General features: G+C 40.9%; 1 protein-coding gene across 1 annotated transcript; it reads left to right on the forward strand.

Moving 5' to 3' along the window:
• Positions 1 to 61: 61 nt before the first annotated feature.
• Positions 62 to 24,172, forward strand: smchd1 (structural maintenance of chromosomes flexible hinge domain containing 1). The gene is made up of 48 exons (XM_069696336.1): positions 62 to 396; positions 1,889 to 1,964; positions 2,169 to 2,327; positions 2,428 to 2,510; positions 2,629 to 2,762; positions 2,869 to 2,983; positions 4,480 to 4,599; positions 5,460 to 5,626; positions 5,718 to 5,811; positions 5,942 to 6,158; positions 6,249 to 6,378; positions 7,355 to 7,538; positions 8,168 to 8,371; positions 8,464 to 8,577; positions 9,132 to 9,238; positions 9,919 to 10,001; positions 10,164 to 10,277; positions 11,156 to 11,233; positions 11,348 to 11,470; positions 11,583 to 11,727; positions 11,919 to 12,021; positions 12,125 to 12,197; positions 12,823 to 12,962; positions 13,602 to 13,730; positions 13,818 to 14,045; positions 14,276 to 14,418; positions 14,834 to 14,919; positions 15,000 to 15,118; positions 16,352 to 16,513; positions 16,610 to 16,738; positions 16,865 to 16,944; positions 17,071 to 17,228; positions 17,789 to 17,901; positions 18,004 to 18,065; positions 18,569 to 18,656; positions 18,803 to 18,934; positions 19,029 to 19,184; positions 19,271 to 19,397; positions 20,174 to 20,293; positions 20,516 to 20,601; positions 20,703 to 20,819; positions 20,939 to 21,120; positions 22,544 to 22,653; positions 23,124 to 23,194; positions 23,276 to 23,444; positions 23,535 to 23,693; positions 23,777 to 23,817; positions 23,901 to 24,172. The coding sequence occupies exons 1-48, from the start codon at positions 238 to 240 to the stop codon at positions 23,904 to 23,906; spliced, it is 5,895 nt and encodes a 1,964-aa protein (XP_069552437.1). The 5' UTR covers positions 62 to 237; the 3' UTR covers positions 23,907 to 24,172.
• The last annotated feature ends 270 nt before the right edge of the window (positions 24,173 to 24,442 follow it).

Consider the following 24,442-nt stretch of genomic DNA (forward strand, 5'->3'; position numbering starts at 1 on the left):
AGGTTTTTTTTTTGTTTTGTTTTGTTTTTTTTGTCCCTTCCCAACTTCCGTAGCAGCGAAAACGCTGTACAAACCCGTGTTTTCCGACGCCCGCACCAGAGCGTGATGGGACGGGAGGACGGAGAATAAACCTGAGCAACTGCGTGACTAAAACTCGGGAGTCATTTTGACAATCCGCGATGGCAACAAGACGACAGTAAGACAATTGCATGTCGTTTCGCGGAAGTTGAGAAGGCGATGAATTGTGTTCCCCAGCCTCCCCCTGCAGCAGCCCTGCAGAGAGGAGGCGATGTCAAGAGGATCCGTGTGTACGACCTCCGCTACGATGAAAGCATAACGAAGGAGATGACCACCACTGGTTTGGACTTCAATGGCTTTCTTCGACTTCTGCACAAGGCAATATTGATTAACTTCACTTTGGTTTGGGGGGGGGGGGGGGTCACATTTTGAGATAACGAGGTCTGTTTACGAGGGGGCTCAGAAAGTTGTCAAGAGTTTTGAAGTTTGGGATTTTTAGCACTGTCTCATTACGCAATGTTTTAAAAACCAGTGTAAAACCGCTTGTTAAATGCCCCCTTAAAAACACATCGAAGAGTTCCATGTGAACATTTTTATTTATATTCATGGTCACGGGAACAAACAAACACACACACACACAAAAAATCAGCTATTTTGATAATTGTTTTGTTTTTAAACTGCATGGCGTTAGACTATCTGACTTAATCCAGTATATTTGCATAAAGTAATGCAGGCTAAAGTAGCTCTCTGTACTGTATTATGCAGTACAACAAAATACATCCTCCAAAATGATCAATAAGTTGAATGATCACGTCTCTAAAACAGTCTGATCAAAAATGGAACATTACAACCTTCATGGAGGGAAGTTTACTTCAGGACTGTTGTTTTCGACCGCTTTAGATTGAGCTGGGCGGACCTCATAAACTGGACCACAAATGTAGATTCATGAGCTTTTAAAAAAAATGGCCTTACGCACTTGAAGAAAGGAAAATGAAAGAAGCCTTTGGTTAAATGACCTGTCCTCTCCCAGCCATGTGCAGTACTGCGAAGATTTGGATTGTGCAACAGTGCAGCGCTGCTTGGTTGTTCCCCAGATGTAAATGTTTCTTTGCAGCTTCGACTTGGTGCCGCTCCACATGCTTGTGATTGTTTTAAAGAAATACAAACAAGCTTAGAGTGCGTTGTGATCCACTACAGCAGATCGTATTGGTGCAGTCGGAACATTCAGTTCTGGCACAAGGCACACCTGTGCCAGTACCATGATAATTAGTGAGCCTCTTGATGTGCCACACCTGGGTGGATTGTCGTGTCAAAAGTGATAATGCTCACTCATGTTCAGGCCTGAACACGTCAGAGCTCAATGCTTTCTCACTCTAGTCTGAACCTAATTCTTGTTGACAAAAAAAATGAACAAGCATTAATACAAAAAAAAAAAAATCCTGTGATTTTTTTATTTTTTTTATTTGTTTCTATGTAGAGATTGTACTCATCTAATGTCTCTCAATGGCTTTGATTTGCAAATCGCGATTATTTTTCTTATCGATTAATCTGTCAATTAATTTCTCAGTTAATATCAAATCAATTTGCTGTTTGGTTTTTTAAAATTCCCTAAAAATGTTACAAAATATTGACCAGTGTTTCACAAAGACCAGCCTTGTTTGGTCCACCGGTCCACAACCAAAAGATGTTCAGTTTATTATTATGAAGGATGAAAGGAATCAGAGAATAGTCACATTGAACAAGCTGGAATCAGCAATTTTTTCTTTAAATTTCTTGTGATCTATTAATGAACTGATTGATGAATCAACTGATTGTTTCAGTAAACAACGGACACCAAAAATAACAGCTGATGTTGTTGTTTTTTTTACAGGAATTTGGGATCCGCTTATATGAGACGTTTGTGTTGGTCACCACTGACAGAACCACCTTGGATTTTGACAAATTTAGTGAGTAAATCCGTCTTTGTTGGTGCAAAAAGTGAGAAACTTAAACAAACAGATTTTGAGCCACAATTTGTTTGTACAGTAAATGTCGTCCCCTGTAACAGAGTCTTAAATGTTGTTCCTTCACTGTCCGATCATGTTATTAGTCAGTGTCTACGTCAGGTAGTCAGACATGAGATCATTTATTTCTACATTTTGTTGTTGTAGAGGAGCTTCCGGATGGCAGCACCCTCTACTTGTTGCTGCAGGAGCACCAGGTTCTGTCAGCTGCAACAGAGGAGGAAATCTCTTTTACTCCTCATTTTGATACGCTGCTCCTGAGTGGCGCGCATGGCTACCATAATCAGGACGGCAAGAACTCATTACGTAAGTACCTACGTGATCGAAATCTCGTACTTGAGTGCGACGCAGATTTCAAGCTCCTGTCGGACGTAAAAAACGTTTCACTTCTTACTCTCTTTTTCAGCCTACACGCTCGCAGAACTTATCGACAACGCTCTTTCAGCAACAGCAAAAAATAATGGGACGAGGACAATAGAAATCAGACTGGTTGGTTCTGCAGTTGCATATTATTTGTGGATAAATATGTTTTTAAAATGTCAGCCTTTTTGCATGCTGGTTAAACATTTAATGTGAGAATTGACTTATTCCCGTACTTGTTTACCAGCTGTTTGATGAAACTGCTGGGAAACCTGCCGTCATTGTTCTTGATAATGGGTGCGGGATGACCTCAAAGCAGCTTAACAACTGGGCAGTGTACAGACTCTCTAAATTTGCCAGGGAAAGCAGCTCATTTACAAGGTCGGTGTGCCCTATTTAACTAAGCTATGCGGATGTGTTTCAGTTTGTGTTGCCAACACTTAGATTGTGTCCTTTTAAAAAAAAAAAAAAAAAAAATCCCCTACAGTAATCAAGAAGATTATGTTCGTCCTGATCCAGTACCACGCAGTCTCAACAGTGATATATCCTTCTTCGGAGTTGGAGGAAAACAGGCTGTTTTCAACATTGGAAACTCGGCCAGGGTAAGTCTTTGAGGAAAGCCGATATGAACACAGCATTACTGCAAACGTAACAAAGACTATTTTAAAGAAGCATTCTGACGTAGCCCATTTTTAGCCATCGTTTGAGTTGCTTTGTATCATTGTGACATTTTAGTTTTGGATTGTTTATTGAACAAAACGAGATGCGTGAAAACGTCAGTTCAAGCCCTGAGAATTTATGATCTGTTTTTTTAACTGGCAAAAAAGTGAAATACTATCAGGTTTTTATCAAATCTAGGTGAACATGATGTTTGATTCGAGTGCCATATCTTGCCTAAGATAAAAAAATCAAACAAAGCGTAGTCATATTATTCAGTGGTTTATCTCCACTTTAACATTTTATTGACTAACCGGTGAATTGATTTATTGAGGGATGATGCCGGAGAAGTTCTTATCCAGGATTGTGATGGATGATACAGTATCCAAGAAGAACTGGCCACTCACCAACAAAAAGCCATATGCTATCCAAATAAAATGATTAATTTTTGATATACACTCCCAACTGATTTAGATCTAACTTCTCCATTTTAAACATAAAATACGGTTCCTGACTTCTGTCATCCTCGTGGTGACGCAACGTCTAACTAAACAGGAACTGAATGCCACCACTATCCAGTTCAAGTGATAAGCTTATTTTATTGGCGTTAATTAAAAGCAAAAGAAGCCCAGATGTTCCTGTTCTCAACAACTTGGTCCAGCTCGTCCGGGGCGTCCCGAGCAGCTCGCCCATCTTATTTTTGGTCAGTACCCACAGTTCATGACTATCGGTAAAGTTGGGGATGTAGACCAACAACTAAATAGAGAGCTTTTCCTTACTGTTCAGCTCTTGCTTCACTACAGTCCGGGAAAGCAGACGGATTTATGATGCCAATTCTACCTATCGTTTAAAATTTTAAAAAAAGGCCTGTAGCGTTTTGTGCACAGCCCAGCCATGTTCTGCGTTTTCACTTTGTTTTGTTTCAGTAGACGTAGAGACTTTCCCCAGGCTTTAAGCTTATTGTGTTGGGTTTTCTGTAGAAAATGCTAGAGAGAGAGCGAGAGAGAGAGAGAGCGCGAGTGTCTTTAAGAGTTGTATTATCACACAAAAACCTTTACACCTGCAGGTGGACAAACTGTGTATCAGGCTGAAAGCAGATCTGTTTCTGAACGTCCCATAATTTATACAGGTGGAATCGTGAATAGCTAAGATCATAACTGATTAGCTTGAGTAGTCATTTGCATGAAAAGTCTTCAGCAGTAATTTATTGTGACCTGTACTTGCTGTAAGGGAGTTTCCAGTCCTCCCCTCATGAGCACACTGAGATCAAAGCAAGGTTATTTGCTCCACTCAAAGTCCAAGGCTGAGTCTGTATGTTTTCCATCACAATATTGAAATGCATTTCATTTCATCTCACATTGTTGTTGTCTGTCTTAATGTGAAAAAACAAAAATAATAAGCATATCCTTTTTTAAATTTTTTTTATTTGTATTCCCATTAGATGATCAGCAAACCAAAGGGCTCTCCAGATGTTCATGAGCTGGTTTTATCAAAAGAGGAATTTGAGAAAAAAGAAAGGAACAAAGAGGATGTTTACAGTGGGATAATCAAAAACAGGAAGGTAAGTGCTCTCTTTTAAAAGCCTCTGTCCACATCAACTAAATTTACACTTAACGTAATTTTAAAGCAAAGCGACCTTGATTTGTGGAGAACACCGTGCCCACCAAGAAGGTGCGGTGTTTCTCTAACAACAAGCCCTGGGTGACCCCGGAGCTAAAGGCCCTGCTGAACGAGAAGAAGAGGGTCTAGAGATCTGGGGACTGAGAGGAGCTGAGGGGGGTGCAGAAGGAGCTCCAGAGGGAGATAAGGAAAGGAAAGGACGGCTACAGGAAGAAGCTGGAGGAGCGTCTCCAGCAGAACAACGCACGCGAAATCTGGGGAGGACTTAAAACCATCACGGGCCTCAGCAGCGGTGGTGGGAGGGGCCCAGAACCTGGAGACCAAGCATGGGCCAACGAACTGAACCTGTTTTTCAACAGGTTTGATTCTGCGGGGAGGTGGGCGAGAGGAGGATGTTAGCCAAGCTGACATCGATCATGGACAACACCTCTCACACCCATTTTTTCCCATTCATCCCAAACTGTATTTATTATTTATTTTTATTTTATTGTATATGTTGTTGTTTTTTGTGTATATAGTGTGTGTGTGTGTGTGTGTGTGTGTGTGTGCGCGTGTGCGTGTGTGTGTGTGTGTATTTATTCTAAAATAATTAAAAAAAATTATCTATCTTAATTATTATATCTTATACGTATTTGTAAATGTTTTCATATTGTGTGCACTTTTTGGTTTTCTTTGCTGCTGGGACGACTGAATTCCCCCACTGTGGGATTAATAAAGTCAAACCTAATCTAATTTGCCACAGGCAATTTTGAGAGCTCTGTGTTAACACCTTCGTCGTCCCTCTTCCTCCTCCTGCTGCAGCCCGGTGACTCCTCACATGTGACCAAGGATGACGGGCGCTTCCTCCACGCCCTCATCGCCGAGGAGAAGGGGAACGAAAGCTTCACAGCTGTCGTCATTACAGGAGTCCAGCCCGAGCACATCACCCATCTGAAAAATGATTTTGATGTGTGGACCAGAGAGCTAGCGTGAGCTCCTTCATCCACACCATTCCAGAAACGTTGTCTGCCGTGATTGATATCATGTTTTAAAAAAAAAAGTGTTTTGTCCATATTCCAGGCACATATATCACTATTACATTCATGGAGTCAGTGGACAACACTTGGAAAGCGGGTCCACACGCTCCGATCGTCTCGCTAACATTGACATTGTGGTAAGGCTGCTCAGTTTAAATGGTTGATCACAGCGACTCTCTGCTTCCTATTCATACTTAAACTCAGCTTTTTTTTTTTTTTTTTTTTTAAATTCTTTTTTTTGCCATTGGACTCCTCCCTTTTCATCAGGTGACTTTGCGGGAGAGGCCTCTCAGACCTCCGCGTGTGATAAACCTCAGGGAGGTGAAAGACGACGTACAGACTCTGTACATTACCGCTGCTGCAGACACGTTTGAGTTCAGAGCCTCGACCGGGCCGGACAGCGGCTCAGTGGAGGGCATCATCCGCTATCATCCCTTCCTCTACGACAGGGAGACTTACCCCGATGACCCGTACGCTGCGCAAGGTATTCAAAGTCCTACATGTTGAACGTACCTTCTGACATATTGAGATTTTAACTGAGGATCTCGGATTGGCTGTTTTTTTTTTTTTTCAGCACCTATTGATGATGATGATGGTAATGATATCGATCATGAGGCTGTACTCCAGAGTCACGTCAGAGGGAAGAGGCCGGTCTTTGAATGTTTCTGGAATGGACGGCTCATACCTTACTGCAAAGTGTTTGAGTAAATACGTATTTATTTCATATACATTGGATTTACTGAACACACTGAAGCAGGGAGTCAGACAGGCACATATTGATATATAAACTAAGTTCACTATTTTATAAGCTGAAATATAGTTTTACTCTGCAAAAGAATAGACAATAACTTACTTCCAAGGTTGTAAAAACTAAAAGTTGTATATTGTAGTTACTCTTTATTGTAGTTTTTTTTTTAATTTATAAAACGGCTCAAAATTTCAGAGGGTCAGCAGAGAAAGTTGATACCAATCCCGTGTCTGTACGCTGTATGACACTTGATCTCCTGGGCGGTTATCTTAGCTTAGAATTTCATATAACATAATGGTAGAAAGCAATTAGTCACATTTAGCCATGTTAGCTTTGTGGCCCCACTGATGGCAATGTTGACCAGTCGGTTTGTCCACCCCTTTGGTCCAGACTGAAATATCTCAACAACTTGTGGATGGATTGGCTGGAAAGTTTCTGCAAACCTTCAAAGATACCAGACAATGTATCCTCATGACTTTCCCAGTTTTAAATTGGTCATTTGGAGTGAAATATCTTGACAGCTATTAGGTAGATTACCATTGACATTTAATACAATCATTGTTCCCAGATAATTAATTTGAACCTTTCTGTAGTTCCATTGAGTTTGCATTTGTTCAGTACTCAGAGAATCAATTTACCATCATCCCATGAGCCGTGCTTTGTGCTAATTCGAAAATATTAACATCGTAACTGGATAAACTACAGTAAAAGATAACTGCTAAACATCATCACCTGCAGCACGTAGCTCAGTGAGGTTCGGCAAGGCTATTCACCTCCTTACAGCTCCATATTTGGCGTATACTATATACATTGAAGTGATTCCTATCTTTTATCTAACTCTCAGCAAGAAGGATAAATGTATTTGTCCAAATGTAAAACTATTCCTCTACCTTCATTTATTATTCTTGCATCTTGCTGTCCATTTGTTACAGGTTCGACTGGTGCTCTCGACCCAGCAAAGGATCAACTTTGCCTCTAGAGTGTTTCAGTCGGTTTTCTGGGGTGCTTTTCACAGACGACAGATTCACGGTCAACGCAAACAAGCTCAACTTCATCGACCTGGAGTCAAAACTGCAGAACAAGAACACGATCTTCACGACCGTTGTGACTGGACAGGTGGCCACTTACATTTCTTTCAGGCGCTCTGACGATCAGAACGAATTGCAGCTCCACATTCAAGATGTCGATATTTGAATTTAAGATAGATAATGCGTTAAAAAGAAACGTGATTATTGGTCTAATATTGTTGATGTTTATTTTTGGAAGTGTCCACAGGCAAAGAACAGTTCTTCAGTTACCTCCTTCCCTTCTCAAGGTGCTTTTCTAAAAATCAGAAGATTGAAAGTGTTCAGTAACAGTTTTGGTACACTTTAGAGTCCATCAGTAAGCTTGTCCTTGATGTTCTTCATATCTAAAATTTTCCCAGTGAGCGACAGTGTAGCAAAGGGGAAAAAAGCAGTGAAGGAGCAGTCAAACCCCCCCACACAAGGTGACCAAAGAAGTTCAGCAACAAAATATTGTTTCATTAAAGCTGTGTTGGTTACATCGACTAACACCAGTGAACATGACTGAACAAGACTCAGAGTTCAGTGCTCGAGGAGTTCTAACTCAACTACTGCGTCACAAAGTAGAGGTTTTAGTGCGGCACTTAGAGGCCTGTTTTGGAGTATTTCTTCCTCCTACAACTCAAAAAAATGATTTCTCTCTCTCGAGTTCTGCTAAACGTCTTCTCTCCATTTCAACAGAAAACCTCAAAACGAGGAAACATTCAGAAGGAGTTCATGCAGTGGCTTCTCAACTGTCACGAGAAGCACGATAAGCAAGTGGAGTTTCTGGGCTACAAGGAGACCATAACGCGAACAGATTTGCAGACTAAGAAAATGCAGAATCCCTGGGCGACGTTCTCTTCCATCAAATGTGACGGCAAAACGTACAAGACAGGCCAACGCGTGAGCATTTGTTTGCTTTGGGTTCTTTTGAATTTGTATTCCTATTCTGTATTTTCCATCGATGTCTCGTTACTCTGCACGTCTTCATACAGGTGAAGTCTCAGAAAACGCAGCCCATTCTGTACGGCACCGTGGCTCGGTTTTTGCTGTACGGACATCACGATGAAGACGTCTTTGCCACAGGAGGACAGGTGGAATTGATTCGCGTAAGAACAACTTTTTTGGAGCTTGGATTTGAAAAGTTTAAAAAAAACATTTAAAATACAATGTCCACTTTTTCTTCTGAAAATCAAATTCAGTTTAAGTCAAACTGTAAAAGTCTTCATCTTTGCAAAAAAAACAAAAACCTCGATAGAAAGTGAACACTCGACTTGAATGAGTTGGCTGCATGGCAGGCAACACTGAAAGATACTATATGTTTTACCCAAACAAACACTAACATACTGCTTATACCAGTTGTGTCTACAAATTACTAGTAAATCAAGTAAATGTACTTCAGATGTAAATGTATGCATACATGTGTTCCAGAAATGAGATTTTACACATTTAAGTTTTACATTTATACAAGTTGTATACAATCATTTATTTCTTTTAAAATCATGTGTCTCACAAAAAGATGTCTGAAAGTAAAGGGAAGAGGACTTAAGATAGTAGTGATATAATTAAATACTAAGTTGCACAGCAATTGCTGCTTTAGATTATCTACTTTTTTGGAGTACTTGCATTCAGAATGAGGTTGATAAACAAACTTGTTTCCCAGGAGCCCAAAGAACTTTACAACCAGACCAAGATCATAGCCATTTCCAAGATTGACAAAGCCGCCACCGATGAAGCCATCCAGACAAACATCAACAATGACCGCGCCAAGTGAGTAAGCAGTTCGAGGAAATCGGTTCATTACAAAGCAGTGTGTTTTCACAGATCAGTCCCCGGTGACAGCTGTGACTGGAGGCATTATGTTGTCGGGTTGTGTGTGTCACATTTTCAGCAGCGTTGATATCTCAGGAACGCCTTGAGGGAATATCTTCAAATTTGACACAAACATTCACTTAGACTCGAGGGAAAACACGTTTGTGGCCATAGCTCCCGAATTCACACGTTACTCGTCTCAATGCAATGACCCATGGGCCTTCCCATGTTCCTCTGTCTTTTGAATGAACCTTCTGTTCTTACCTTTTTGGCAGATGCAATTTGCTACCGAGGAGCTTGAAGTCACACAAATACATAGGTCACAGCAAACATTTGTCTGGTATTACAAATGTGTACTCTAAAGTTGCAACTTAAATGATCTCGTACATATTTTGTACTGAGTGAATATTATTCCATATGATTTACGCAAGTGTTTGTAAGTATTTCAAACATTGTTATCATCAAACTTAGCGTAGGAATTATTAAAAAAAAAAAAAAAAAACTCCAACACTGTTCACCTTAAAGCTGTGTTGAATGTCGATATTCTGCGCTGTTGGGTTCAAGATCCTGACTAGAAGTTGTTGTTTAATCTTAATGAGACTTGATCAGCTCGTTTAAGTGGCATTTGTTTGTGCCAGGCTTCCAGAGAAGTTGCAGTTCACCTGGACAGAAGGACACCCGTGGCCTCAGGATGCAGTTCGTCCCTCTGGAACAGTTTTTGGTAAAATGTTGGATTGTTTGCACACCACACAAGTTCAAATACTAGCCATCAGTTTGCATCACAGTATTATGGGGTTGAAAAATTGTTATCATTGGTTTTTTTTATATATATATATACAGCACAAAGCTCATTTTGTGTGTTCTATGTGTCGCATCATTTCAGGGCCGTTCAACGTTAACATCCTGAACAGAAATGAACAAAGGTTATCCAGGATGCCGTCATCAGGACAGGGGGCAGGGACAAGACTGGTCATTAAGCGCACAATAGTTCTCCATGGTATGATCATCTCTTTCACAAAAGAAACAAACAAAAATATAATTCTTTTCAGTCTGCTAAAAGTTGTGTAACCATAATACCCTTTTTAAATATCCCATATTTTAAGATTTTTCCAGTGTTTTCTTTGCACTCTTGATATCTATAAGAGGAGATTTTTCTGTTAAATATAAAAAAAACACGTCTCTATAGTTTAACGTCTTCTCCAAGAACAGGCTGTTTTGTGTCTGTGTCCTTAAGGTGCATTGATATTAACAACCCTCTCTTCTGATTGGCTGACTCTTTTCTGAGTGACACACACCCAAGCCAATCACAGGTTTTCTTCAGTTTGTAGCTCGCTAGCTTTGGGATATACTTAGTGCAAGGGGTTATCTTCCACACTGGACAGATGGCCGTGCTGAGGGTGGACATATGACATCAGCGTGTGAGTTTGTGACATCACAAACTTACAGAAGCTCAAACGACTCGTCCAAATGCTGCAGATGCTGACTACAGGCTGTGACACTTTCACAGATTTATATAGTATCAATTACTGCTTTATATTTAAAAAAGAAATGCAAAACAAAATTTATACAACATGGGACCTTTAAAAATCATGTGCGAGTCAAAACATTGACAATGAAAATTATTCGGGTTTACCAAGAGGACAAAAATTACTTTATAGTACGTAATTACTGTTACGTATAGAAAACCACAAAAGCAGCAAATCTAAAGAGTTTTGGGCATTCATGACTAAAAATGTGTTAAGTAGCATCTATTTTCTTTTGACTTGTCCCAGCCCTTGTTTTAAATTATTTGTTGATACTTCTTGATATAGAGTTTCTGACTGTGTTTGTCCCCTCTGAATGCTACAGTAAATTATTTTTGCCTTTCATGTGTAGGTCCTAATGGAGATGAAGAAGTTGACACTTCCATTGCCAACTATTCAGGAACTTGGGGTTACTCGTTCAAAAAATTTGGTACACTTTTTTTTTTTCTTTATTGTAATTTTTCTCTGTATTGGATACTTTCTGGATGTCGTGACTTTTGGCTGCTGAAACTTTAGTTAATATCAACCCTCTCCTCCTCGGCAGAGAATCTGATTGACCTGGGGAAGTACACACTGTTTCTGAACACCATGACAAATGATGAAAATAATTCTACCGTCTTTGGAGGCGCACAGCTTCCCAGCTTTTCTCTAAGGTTCACCATCAAAGGTAAAGAGAACCACAGCTCAGTTTTTTTGTTGTTTTTTTTTTTTTTTTACTGTCATGTTTATTATTGTTTTTGAATCCCCTAATTAGACACGTCTGCTAATTTTGTCCTCAGAGGGTCCTGCCGACAGCTTCAGTATCGGCGCAGTGAACTCCACTCTTCGTGTGGGAGTGCCGTTCGACATTCCTCTGCAAATGCAAGATCTTTATCGCCACCCAACGTCGCCTCCTACCAACCTCCAACCTGTGCTCAAATGCAGGTCGGTCACTTTACGTGTAAATCTACAGTGTTGTTTTTATTTTCTCAGTAGATACTGTAGCTAATTCACAAGATGGCACACCTGTCATTTTCCTTCACATTGTTCACCTGCTACCCCACTCGTCATGTCATTAATTTGCCAGCTGTGGCAATTGCTGTAACATTGTTGTCATCGTTGTTGTTATTATTTAGTGGCCTGGAACTGAGTTTTGAGACAGTGGACAGCAGTAGGACCAAGTCCACCATCAAAAGGGTCAAAGCACTAGGAAAAGTCCTGAATTACCAGCAATGCAAGGTTGGAAAAAAATAAATGACTTTGTCAAGAAAAGTTGATAGAAAAGGCAAATTATGTTTTAATAGGCGAGTAATGAGTGAATAGGAAATATTTTATTTTGCAGAGTTATGACCTGAAAGTGACCCTGCCCGGCCTCAAAATTGACACACAGACAATCAAGATCAGTCTTCTTCCTGGTAAGACTGTATTTATTTATTGGTTAAATGCCTGAAATAATGATACTTCATAGACAACAAGGATTTTTTTGAGTTTACTTTTCCAGGGTTTTTTTAACGCTCTAAATGTTACTTGAATTAACATTTTTGAATAAAGAAAAAAGTAACTTTCTGAGTTAAATGACAACATTAGGTGGTTTTAGTTTCTCAAATTAAAGATTTAGCTCATTCTGTTTTTATATCATTGTAAATTAAATATATTTGCATTTAGGAATGATGGTCAGATAAATCACAATCTAAATTGTAAATTTGGGGATTTTTGATTTTCGCATTTTTCTTATATTTCATAGATTGAAATTTGTCAAATTTGTAAAAAAAAAAAAAACTAAAACAAGGCGACTGTTGTTATACTTGTTTAACAGCAAACGAGCCATTGACTTTGGTGCCATTTTAGTCAAAACAAGCGCAACTTATTCCCCTCTGAACCGGTCACTTCTCAGCCAAATTGTAAAGTTAGCACATGTCCTGCAGCTGCGGTTGAAGCCCTAATCTGTTGGATATTAACATTCAGCTAAGGATCATACCATTGGTTTGTCAGCATTGCCTCTTTAGCTTCATTTTTGATCAAAATGTTAATGTTTTTCAGGTAATCCACATTCCTTCCATGTGATGCCAGCAGAAAACCCAATCAAAGTTGAGAACGGAAAATGGGCCAAGTTTAATGTTGAAGTTCACGATGAAGCTGGAAACGTCACCGCTAACCCCAAACAGATCGTTTGCTGCCAGGTATGGACACGCATTTGTTGGTAAATGAAGTGTCACCCTTCTCACTATGATTGAAGCATTTGCATGTGCTGGACAAACTCATGTCTGACGGAGCAAACATGTTGAAAAATGGGGCCATCTGGTTCAAAAAGACATGTTGTGTCTCATGAGAGGTTACTAGAAGTCTGGAGTAACCAGGATTTATTTGTATGTGTACCAGCTGGAGCAATCTTTTGACTGTGAATCATTAAAATTCTCAAAGGAAAAACATTTTCTTGTATGTCAGCATTTCACTAGAAGAAAGGATAAAAACAAGAGTTTTTGTGTTGTGGTTTAAACAATCAACCAACATGCAAAAGACATCAAACAACCTTCCTACTCCCTCTGGCCTCCATCTTCACGCAGATTTTCAACACATCGTTGGAGCTGTGTGAAGTTCCCTCCTCCTTCAAACACTCCAATATCATCCCGGTTCCTAAAAAAACCCTCCATCACAGGACTAAATGACTACAGACCCGTCGCCCTGACATCTGTAGTCATGAAGTCCTTTGAAAGACTGGTGTTGGCCCACCTGAAGGGACACTACAGGCACCCTCCGGGCCCCCTGCCGGACTCCCTGCAGTTTGCCTTATCCTCATCTTTTTCTTTGTTTAATTTCAGGTTCAGGGGTATCCACCGGTGGAAACGGACTGCAGCAGAACAGGATGTGGCGAGCTTTTGACAAACCCCATAAACATGAAAATAATCAAGGGACAATCACAAAAGCTCGAAGTCAAATTTGTGATGCTGGTAAATTTAAAAATAAAATCTATGTAGTGGAATATTTTTCTGATTTCAAGTTTGTTTATCTCCATCTTCTCTTTGTTTTTCTTCTAGAATCATAAGAATGTAGCGTTGGTCACGAAGGAGTTGAAGGTGGAACCCAGCACGCGGGTCTTCCTGATGGAGCTCTGCAGTCAGAATGGCAATGAGAAGTTGATGCTGAGGAACAATGAAAAGATTGAATGGCTGGCCGGAGGCCTGCTTGAGAACCTGTACTATAAGCTGCATGATGAGGCTGGCAGAGAGGTGCCTCTCACTGCTCAAATAGCCTCCATGATCAAGGTGTGTGTGGCGTATATAACACATTGTCTTCCTGTTGTGTTCACTGTATTCCATCCTATTCGGCTCATGCTGGTTTTGTAAATGTCAGAGCTACTTTTTTCTCCTAGAAGTGGTTTGGCTGGTGATGGTGATAAATAAAACAAACCAAATGCTGCAATGAATAAGACATTTATGAGTCAATTCTTAGCAGCTCATTTGTTTCTTTTTGTGCACTCTGACTGTGTTTTAAGGTTAACTGGACGAACAATGTCAATCTGAAAGATTTGGTCCAGGGGAAGCTGCCTGATCTTCAGGTGTCCACGCAGGTGCAGGAAGAGCGCTTCTACCAGGTGTCCTACAAAGACCAAAGTGTGTCTGTCTCCTTCAATATAGTGTAAGCCACGTACTCCACTCAAAGCTGTGTTTGCAACAGATGCAACTCTTGTGTCTGTATGCTAAATGTGAAGCTACGGTATACTGCAGTCAGCCAGCATAAGATAATCCTTTATTAGTCCCGCAGTGGGGAAATTTACATAGCTCAGCATATTGACTTTGTCCAAAGGTACTAGTACCTCCATAGCTCTCTAAATAACATGTCTTTTTCCCTTTTTTTTTTTTGTGCAAAAAATGAAAATCTGATAAGAACACATTGTGGTTCAAACGGATCCAAGCAAGCTGTTTCCACTCTTTTTAAGCTAAGCTAAGCTAAACATCTGGCTGTAGTTTTAAAGTGACTTAAAGTGTACTTTCCAAAATTTCGGAATTTTCTTCTGAAATCCAGGCGCATATTTTTCTTGTTTCGTTTGTAGGCCTCGTCCAGATGAACCATCGCAGCTACAAGTGACCCCGCTGCAGAGCACAGTGAGACTCGGTGAAACTTTCCCTGAAAACATCCGTGAGTGTGAACATGATCACTCCAAATTCTTTTCATTTATGGGTTCTCACTACGTAACACACAATGTTTTCCTTAAACAGACCTGGAGCTTCTGGACCAATATAATAACGTCACCAAGACGCTTCGCTCCACCTGCGTGAACCACATGACTGTGGAAGCTGAGGGTCTGGACAAAGCGGCCATCGCCTTTGCATGGCAGGTAGGAGCACAAATTTAGGTAAAAAGCTGACTTAAAATAAAGAAATTAAAGGAACTGTTCACCACAATTGAAATGCAGTCACTCACTGATGGACTTTCAATTTCATCTGAACTTTTATTTTCAATTATCATGTCTGTAAACTGTTTTGAAGTCAGCTGTGGGTCCAAATTGTCCTTTATAACAATGAGAGCATTCTGTAGGCGCCTTATCTCCTGACCTCCAGAGTGTCCCTCCCACACTGTAAAAACACTTAGGAGATTTAAGACAAGGTAAAAAAAACTCAAGATTAGGGAACTCAGGAATTTAGTCTTCTTCGGCAACATCAGAAGCATTCCTGATGGAAGGAGGTAGGAGATGTCATTGTAGAAGTACAAGAGCTGTGATTTAGTGGTACCACTTTATTTCAGTTGGCAGTGTTTTACAGCTTTATTTACTGCTGACATTGCAGATTAAAGATTTAAAGGTCCCATATTTCATACTTTCCTGGGGAGATATGTTCTGTCTTGATATCCACCAGGAGATATTTTTGGAAATCTAAATTTATACAATGTTGGACCTATAAAAACTATGATCAACACACAGTACAAAATACTCGGGCTGCAACAATTATTTTAATTAATTAATTATCAATCAATTCATAGTTTGGTCCTAATAAAACCGAAAACAAAGGAAAATTTCAATTTCCCCTGAGCCAAAGCTGATGCCCTTAAATGTTTTCTTTAGTCTGGTTAACAGTCCAAAACCCCCAAATATTATATTCACTATAATATAAGAGAAAGAAAAGCAGAAAATTCCCACCATTCTTTTCAGCAGTTTTGTTTGATTGATGAAGCAACTATTATACAGTGCATTGTTTTAGATTGAATCAAACTACCCGACCGTATTCAAAATAAATATATCACCTGCACCTCAACACGACGTACATTATTAAACATTCAAATTCAGTAAAAATGTTATCACACAAAACACATAAAAATATAATTGTTGTAAAGATTTCCCGACAAGACTTAAAATGTTGAATGCCATTTGTACTTTTTTTTTTTAAATTTATATGTAACAAATGAGAAAACTGTTTGCGTTGTTGTCTTTTTCTTTGTATTTATCCAGTAAATAAACCAAATATATGATAATGTGATACTGACAACAGCAGTTCTGGTGATGGTGATACTTTTACCTGAAGTAAAGGTGTGCATGTAAAGCTGATAAAGCTGCTCACTGTGTGTGTTGCATCAGGAGAGCAGCAGCTCTGTAGCGGTGACGGGACTTCGTTTTCAGTCCGGGTCTCTCGGCCCCAGAGAGATGTGCTTCAGCTACGGAGACTACGAGACCCGAGTCATGGTTAAAGTGGTCGCTGGAGTTCCTGCACAGCTTAAACTAGTCAGCGAACCTCAACAGGTAATAAAAAAAACAACAACAACATTGGTACAGTATTACAGTATCTTTTTAAGTTCTCTAGCTCAAACTAACTATGTTTTTTTTCATGCTTTTAAGCCTTTGCAGGTGTTGAACAACCACAGCATCTCCACACCATTCCTCATCCAGCTGTGCGATGAGTGGGGAAACCCGTCTCCAGACCTAAGGGTCGTGGTGGAATTAAGATCGTCACCCTCGACACTGAAGGTTCGCTTGACAAGGAATACAAACAGACCAAGTTGCACTTGTTGGGGAAAAAGGCCAGAAACGTATAAAATTGTGCAGACTGATCTAACTGTAGAAACATAATGAGAGCTTGTTATTGTTTTTTAGGTGACGGCAGCTGTTACTTCACAACCTGTGAATACAGAAGGGAAAGCCTCTTTCACCATTACAAAATTGAGTGGGCCAAAGTAAGTACCACGTTTAACACATCATGAAAAGGTAGAATGCAACAATGGCAGGGTGTTTCACCTGTCTTCAGATTTGTTGTTATACTGGTCATTAGTGGGAGTGTTAATACCCTATTCTTCCACTAGGGGGTACTATCAGCTGGAGTTTAGAGGTTCCTTCAACAAGAAACCCATCCCCGGGCCATCAGTGAACCTCACTGTCGTCCCCGATCCCAACGAACCCGTCAGCCTGTTGGTGGAGTACGACACCACTGCCAACTTTCTCGCTGGAGGCATCTTCCCAGGTTTACATTGGAATCTGCTTTTCTCATCAGTTTAGTCTCTGGTTGTGTCTCAAATCGTGTACTTTGGTGCTTACAGCTGGTATTTTGAGAGACTAAATGTGTTCACATTATCAAGTATGGAAACTGCAGTGCACTTTAAGCACCAGGATGTTGAACTCCAGCTGTTTGGGAACGCCACTCTATACATAAACACTGTTTAACACATCTACACAAAGTGTTTTTTTTTTTGTTGTTGTTTTTTTACTAAGTACCACCGTGCTGCTGTTGGACAGAGACCATCAGCATGTTTATGGTGTCCATAAAAAAGAGAGCATGAAAACATTTATTTCCAGGTAAATTAACCAAACAAGGTCCGTAGATATGTTTACAGGCGATTTAAATATTGTTTCCGCGAAGTGCAAAACGGCAGCGTGCGATTTGAGACAACACTACACTGTAGAAATTCACACACTACCCAAGTAAGTGTATTAAAATGTAAGCGTATCAACAGAAGTACGCGACAGCATCTGTCTCTGTCCAGTAAACTAATTGCAGCTGTGTGTGTGTGTGTTCGTGTTCAGTTTTCTTGGTGACCGTGGTGTCCGATGAAGGAAGTCCGATCACGACCTTTAACCCTGCCGCCGTGTCCATGTTCCTTAGAGAGGTAGCGCCATCAGGAAATACGCCACAAACAGTGAGTGACTTTAACAGTCAGAGGGGGCCGTGCTCGATTTTGGGAAAACTTTTCTCTAAAACAATATCCGTTGAGTAATATTGTTCTACGTCTCTCGTCGAGGGCGTCGAGCTGAAGTGCAGTAAACCCATGGAAAATGAAAGGAACGACTGTTTTCACTTCAGGTAAGATGCTTTCAGTTGTGTTTATGTCCTGTCTGGCTGGTTGCAGGATTTTTAAAGGATGAGTTAAATGTGCTTTCTCCATGACGGTTAGCTGAGACTTTCTGTACCACTCTCTCTGTCTGTGCAGTCAATATGAAACTATGGCTGGCAACCGGTTAGCTTAGCTGAGTGCAAAGACTTGAAACGGGGGGGGGGGGGAACTGATAGATGGATTTTGTCCAGATGTGCGCAAGCAGCGTCGACTCTGTGAAGCCACTGCTGCGTTTTTACAGTTGGATTTTTGTACGGTGTGATGAAGTGTTGGCAAATTTGGTCAGCATTGTCCGGAGCGAGGCGAAAGGCTTCCTTCTGTTCATGCAATGCTGAGCCAATCACCTGCTTGGGGTATTTTCATATTTCAAAATACACATAACTCTCGAGAAGATAACGACCGAGTATTTTCCAAAATATGTAACTATTCCCTAAAACAATTACAGCGATTGTTTTTGTGTGTTTCACTGCAGAGGCAAAGAAATCCCCACAACTGTTGGAAAACACGTCATACAGTTCTTGCTGCGTATTGACGGAAAAAACGACCTGACCAGCAATGAGGTTGGTTTGAGCACATAATCAAAACATCCCAACAACAAGCATGGAACATAGAGGTGGCCTCCACGTTGGTGTCCTTCATACGTGCTAAACTGGAGAGTTGTCACAGAGCTGCAGGTCACATCTCAGCGCTGTCTCCCACCTCCTAGATCCCCATCGACGTGGTGGCCAATCAGCCCGTCAAACTGGGACCCGACTCGCAGCCGGGGACGCCCGTCGTCTTCTACAGTAGAGACATTGCCAGCCGAACACTGGTGGAGAATATGACTCTGAGGATAACGGTGAGCTAAAATCCTCAGAAGGCTTTCTTTGCGTGAAAGCGTAGGCAATTAAGTAAACAGACTTTATGATACGAGTTGCTTTGGTTGATTCCAGGATGTGTATGGAAACGCAGCGGGGCAGGACCTCGACGGGAGGGTGGTCGTCTCTGTAAAGTGCTCTACTGGAGAGAGAAACAAAAGCCTCCCGCTGTTTGAAGGACAAACCAGCACATTTCAAACTAGCTTGGTGAAGGGGAAGGCCCACATCCCCGTGAGTAACCACTCCTCAGAGGACAGGCTTTGTTTTGGCCACAAAGGGGTTCTGCGTATGATAAATCTACACGTTCCCCTCCTCAGAGGCTGGCTATCATGGAGAACAGCCCCGGTGAGAGCAGCAGCACGTGCATCCTCGTCTTCCAACCAGACGCGGCGACGCTTCCCACGACGCTCGATCCCTTCGAACTCCCCTTCCTTTTTTGTAATGGTACGGCGTAGAAACTGAGTTCACTGACAAAGTCCTGCTTGTCGCAATAAAACGGCTACATCAACATAGAAGAAGCTCTGACACCGTCTCACGCGGACAGACATTTAGGGAGGGAGTACTAAAAGGTAACACGTGCAGCGTGAGGTTAAGTAAACAAAGGTTTGTGGAAGGGAAAACAAGACTAGATTTTGTTTTGTCATCTTTAATTGCGTCGGTATTTAAAGGGTCAGCTCACAAACAAACAACAAAATGTCTCAAATACCTGCAGAGGTATCCGGCCACGCACGTTTTAGTTGTTCACTGTATAAAGTACGTCTTAAATTTAAACATAGTTGACAACAGTTAAACATTTTCAAAGAAATCTTTTACATTTCCTTGAAAATGTACAGTTTGTCGGTGTGTATCGGGACCATTTTCTGTGGTGAATTTGCATGAAATGTTTTATCACCACGGAACATGAATAAACTGCATTGAAGTGTACCTATAAAGAAGGTCATGAGCTGGTACCAGCTGCCACAGGGTAAAAAGTGAAACTTGAGAGTCTTCGCTGTAATACTAATGCTATTCTACAGTTTTGTAACATTTCTGAAATTATATTTTTTCATTGCTTTAATGACCCCCCCCCCCCAAAAAAAAAAAAAAAAAAAATTCCCTTCCTCTTTCATTGTAATGTTGGCAGAAATCAGAAAACCTGAGCAAATCAAACCAAAACCACCTTCAAAGACGGCATCGTAGCTTGACCTGGTAGCTTGATGGATCTTTCTTTTCCATTTTAGATGCAGAGAACCAACGAAAAGTGTCTGAACTAACCAGGAAGAAAGATGAGCTCATCAACGTTGTTGCTAAATATGACGACAACTTCAAAGCATTTAATGAACTCCTTGAACTGCTGATAGGTATATATTGATTTCTTAAAAAAAAAAAAATATCAATCTTGTGTGTCTGTCTGTCTGTCTGTTCAGTGTGCTGCTGAAATGTTTGTGTAGAAGTGCTTAAACATTTGACTTGAAATAATAGTTACATTTAAACACCCAACATTGAAGAACATAATCACATAAAAGTGTCGAGACACAAACCCAGCCCGACTTGTGTGTGATTAATGTTTCGTCCGATCCCAGGTAATTTCCAGATTGTAAATGAGCAAGTGTCTGACCTCAGAAATCGGCTGCACACATGCAACGTGAGAATTGCACGACCTTTATGTGTAAGATATCAACTCCATCCTCACGTCTGCATGTGTTGAAATTCAAATCTTCCATGTGTTTATCTGCAGGTGACATCTGTGTAATTTATGATTGTTTCTAGTTGCAATACATCGACACAATCCTCAGCGAGAAGACCGCTGAAGTCAATGCGATTCTGCCCAATCGAGTCTGCTCCATCCATGACAACTTCAGGGGGCAGCAGGATGTTTTGGGAAAGGTGACGGCACCTTTTGAAAGAATTAAAAAAAAAAAAAAAAAGGATCAAATCGATGTATCCCCACCTCCCCCTCCCAGCCCCCGAGATGTGTGTTTGAAGCTTCTGCCTTCTGACTGCAGGTCGGCCGCCTGGCGCTCGTGCACGACGCCGCCGCTGCGAGGGTCATCTCCTGGCACATGTCGGGGCACATGGACTGTGTCGTCACCAAGACGACAGAAGCAGCGCGGAGGATCTATGAAAACACGCGGGGCCAGCAGCAGGTCATCCCCCTCGACAGCATCTACCTGACACCAGGAAACAGGTAAAAGTGAGGATTTCTAGAAATACAGCTGAAGGTCTTCTGTGAAACTCTGGTGACAGTCGGGGCGCTGCGCTTTGTGTTTGCTCATATTAGTCCTTCGTGCACCATCGTTCATTTCAGTATCGCTCTCGGTGACTCAGTAGCTCTCATGATGCGTGTCCTTTTATTATAATCTTTCATTTCAAGCCGTCTCCCTCACACTGCTCTTCTACAACAGTAATTTAAAGATCATGTTGCTGCTCCTTCTTGCCAGCTTTAAAACTCGGACCAACAAAGAGAGGAAATCTGAAATCTTCCTCCTTGATAGAAACATTTAATTTTTGACACGTGGTAAACACAGGTGTCCTTTCATTTTGGTTTACTGTCCAAATAATGGAGACTATAATTATTGTCATAAGATGGAGAGCAGCTTCCTTCCTGCTGTTTTTTTCTGTTGCGTTTGTGCACTCTTAAGTACGATATCGCCGCGTGAGCTTTTTTTTTTTAGCCAAGCGTAACAACACTGTAAAGTTTAAGATTATAGAATTTTTTTTTCCCTACCATTAACAGATCTCATTGTTGTCTCATAATTCCATTAAAGTGGAGAAAGGGGGAAAAAAAATGAAAAATCTGCATAACTTTACTTTTTAAGCAGCAAGTAACACGTATTTTGATTATTTATGTGACGTTTCTTTGTGTAACATCCCATCACAGTTTTGTAAAGCGCATAGTGACATATTGTTTAAATTTAAAAAAATACTCATTCAGCTACTTTTTGAGAGAAAGAAAAGCAGGAAACCATCAGAAATGAGTTGCTGAAACGAGAGAATGGTTGGCACTTTTGCACCAAAAAAAACAATATAGAAACAATCGGTTATCAAATAAGTTTATCATTTCAGCTCTAATTACCATGCAGCAGTGATGTTACTTAGAGCTGAAGTCATCAGTCAATTAGTCCATTATTTGATTAATACAAAAGTTAATCTGCAGTTATTTTTAAAAATGGAATCATTGTCCTCAAATGTGAAGATTTTCTGATTGATGTCACTGTAAACTGAATATGGTTGTGTTTCAACTGTTGGTCGGACAAAATGGGAAATAGATCTGCTTTTTTTGTTGTTGTTTTGGTCATTTTCTGACATTCTGACAGTTAATCAAGCAGATCAGCCGTAGTTGCAACTATAATGTAACTAAGACGAAGTCATTTAGACTTTAGACTGTTTAATGTAATGAATCGAAGTCATGTTTCAAGAACAGACAGAAATGGATGTCTGTTACTCACTGCATGCATCAGGTCTGGTTTTAGCAATAACATTTAACTCGTGCACGATTGTTTGCTCAATCTTTCAGAAACTCTTAACATGGTCTACAACGATGAAAAGTGAACACGCATGTTGGATTGTGCCGTGAGTGTCAGATTAACGGGGCTTTGAATTGCTTGCAGGTCGCTGCCACACATAAGAAACGGCCGCCAGCTCTTTCAACCCCGCGGGAACCCGGTCCACGCCAGAGAGCACCTCGTTTACCCCCACGATGGCGTGAGCTGTAACATCGGTGAGCTGCCTTGAACGGGTTTCCCCTGCTCGGTGTAACATTGCTTCGTTGTTGTTTTTCATGGCAGATTCCTAGTAAAGACTCCTGGGTGTCTGTGGTTTTCTGGAGGCTTCTCAGGTCTCTGTGTTTGCTGTTGTTGGGGTGTTTCCTTCATGCCCCCGCCACTCCTGCAGAGCTGTGGGTAAATGTTTCCACCTGGGATCCAACCTCACAGGGTGGGGGTTCTGTCAATGGAGCAGAAGTTTGGCCTCTTTCCCCCCCGAATTAAAATAACTTTGTTATGTGGGGATTTTCTATGGTTTAGTATTTTCTTTTCATTGGTAAGATTTATCTATTTATGATTCGCCCTGTTTGCCTTTTTTTTTTTTGCGCTCATTTACACAAAAACATGTGTGGAAGCTTTTAGTAGTGAGAACAAGAAAATTTGTTACATCAGCTCTGGAAGTTTCCTGCTTGGTCTTCCTCCCCAGTGTTTAAAACCTTCCTCGGAGACACGATTCTGATTGATGATCTGGACTCTGCAAACAGCTACAGAAGGGCGGTGAGTGATGTTTGCTGACAGGGCGGTGCCATCTTACCCGGCCGCTGGTTATTTTTCCTCTAAACAAGCTGTTGCTTACAGGTGGTGCAAAACAGGATGCAATGTCCCACTATCCTGACCAGGCAGGGCGACAGGGTCAGCTCCCGGGGCAAGTTCGGAGGCACACAGAACAAAGCCCCACCGATCAACGAGCTAAAAGTGTTCGGAGCCCCCTACCCACCGCACTACCACACTCTTAATAAAGAAATAGGTGACATATCTCTTCGTCGTGTTTTTAAAGCATAGGTTTGTCGTCAGTCAGAGAGTGTTTTAATTTTTGGTTTGTTTTTTGTGGGGGCAGACCTGCTCCGTCAGTACCGGTCGGCTGTGAAGAAGCTGAAGGAAAGCGAAAAGGAGCGAGACCGCCACAGAAATGAAATGAATGCTCCCGAGATGAAGAGAAAGCAACAAGAAATGGAGGAGAAAAAGAGGGAGCTGGAGGAGATTGAGAGACAACTCGGTATGTTTGTTGACCAGGGAGTCAGCTTTTTGTGGTTTTATTCTGTTTTTTTAATTGCTCTGTTCCTCCTTTTGCATCAACAGGAGTAAGACCAGGGAAACGGAGGAAATTGGGAGACAACTCGGTATGTTTGTTGACCAGGGAGTCAGCTTTTTGTGGTTTTATTCTGTTTTTTTAATTGCTCTGTTCCTCCTTTTGCATCAACAGGAGTAAGACCAGGGAAACGGTTTCCTTCTGATGCTGGTGAGCCGTCTGACATCCTTACAAAAAGAACGAGGAGATCCACACAAGGTCCAACGTGATACTTTGAACACAAGCCTCTTTTGTAATTTTGTTTTTGTATCAACTATTATAATTCATATTATTTGCTAAGAGCTGTTTTTGTATATTTTAACACTTTTGTAACCCTGTTTATGAGATGTATTTGGATACACTGTGATGCACCATGTTTAGCAAAGTCTTTCTGTATTAAAAAAAAAAAAAAAGACACATTTGAAAAAAATCTCTTTGCTTTTATCCGTATTTTGACTCTGTTTGAACTTCATTTAAATACTAAACTTAGAAATATAAAACGTTATGTTGGTGGAACTGGGCGGACACTGTGACAGCCGCGTATATTTTACGCACATTTTACGCACGGGATAATTACGACGTATTTGAAACAAAGACGATCATTATCCAAATGTTGGCTTCCAGAAATTATGTACGCTCGTGTCATTGCTTTTATATACCGAAGGAGAGCTGAATGT

Source organism: Brachyistius frenatus, unplaced genomic scaffold, assembly GCF_029030835.1.
Source record: "Brachyistius frenatus isolate BFR_SWC_R1_liver_20210118 unplaced genomic scaffold, ASM2903083v1 Contig_21, whole genome shotgun sequence".
Lineage (NCBI taxonomy): Eukaryota > Metazoa > Chordata > Actinopteri > Embiotocidae > Brachyistius > Brachyistius frenatus.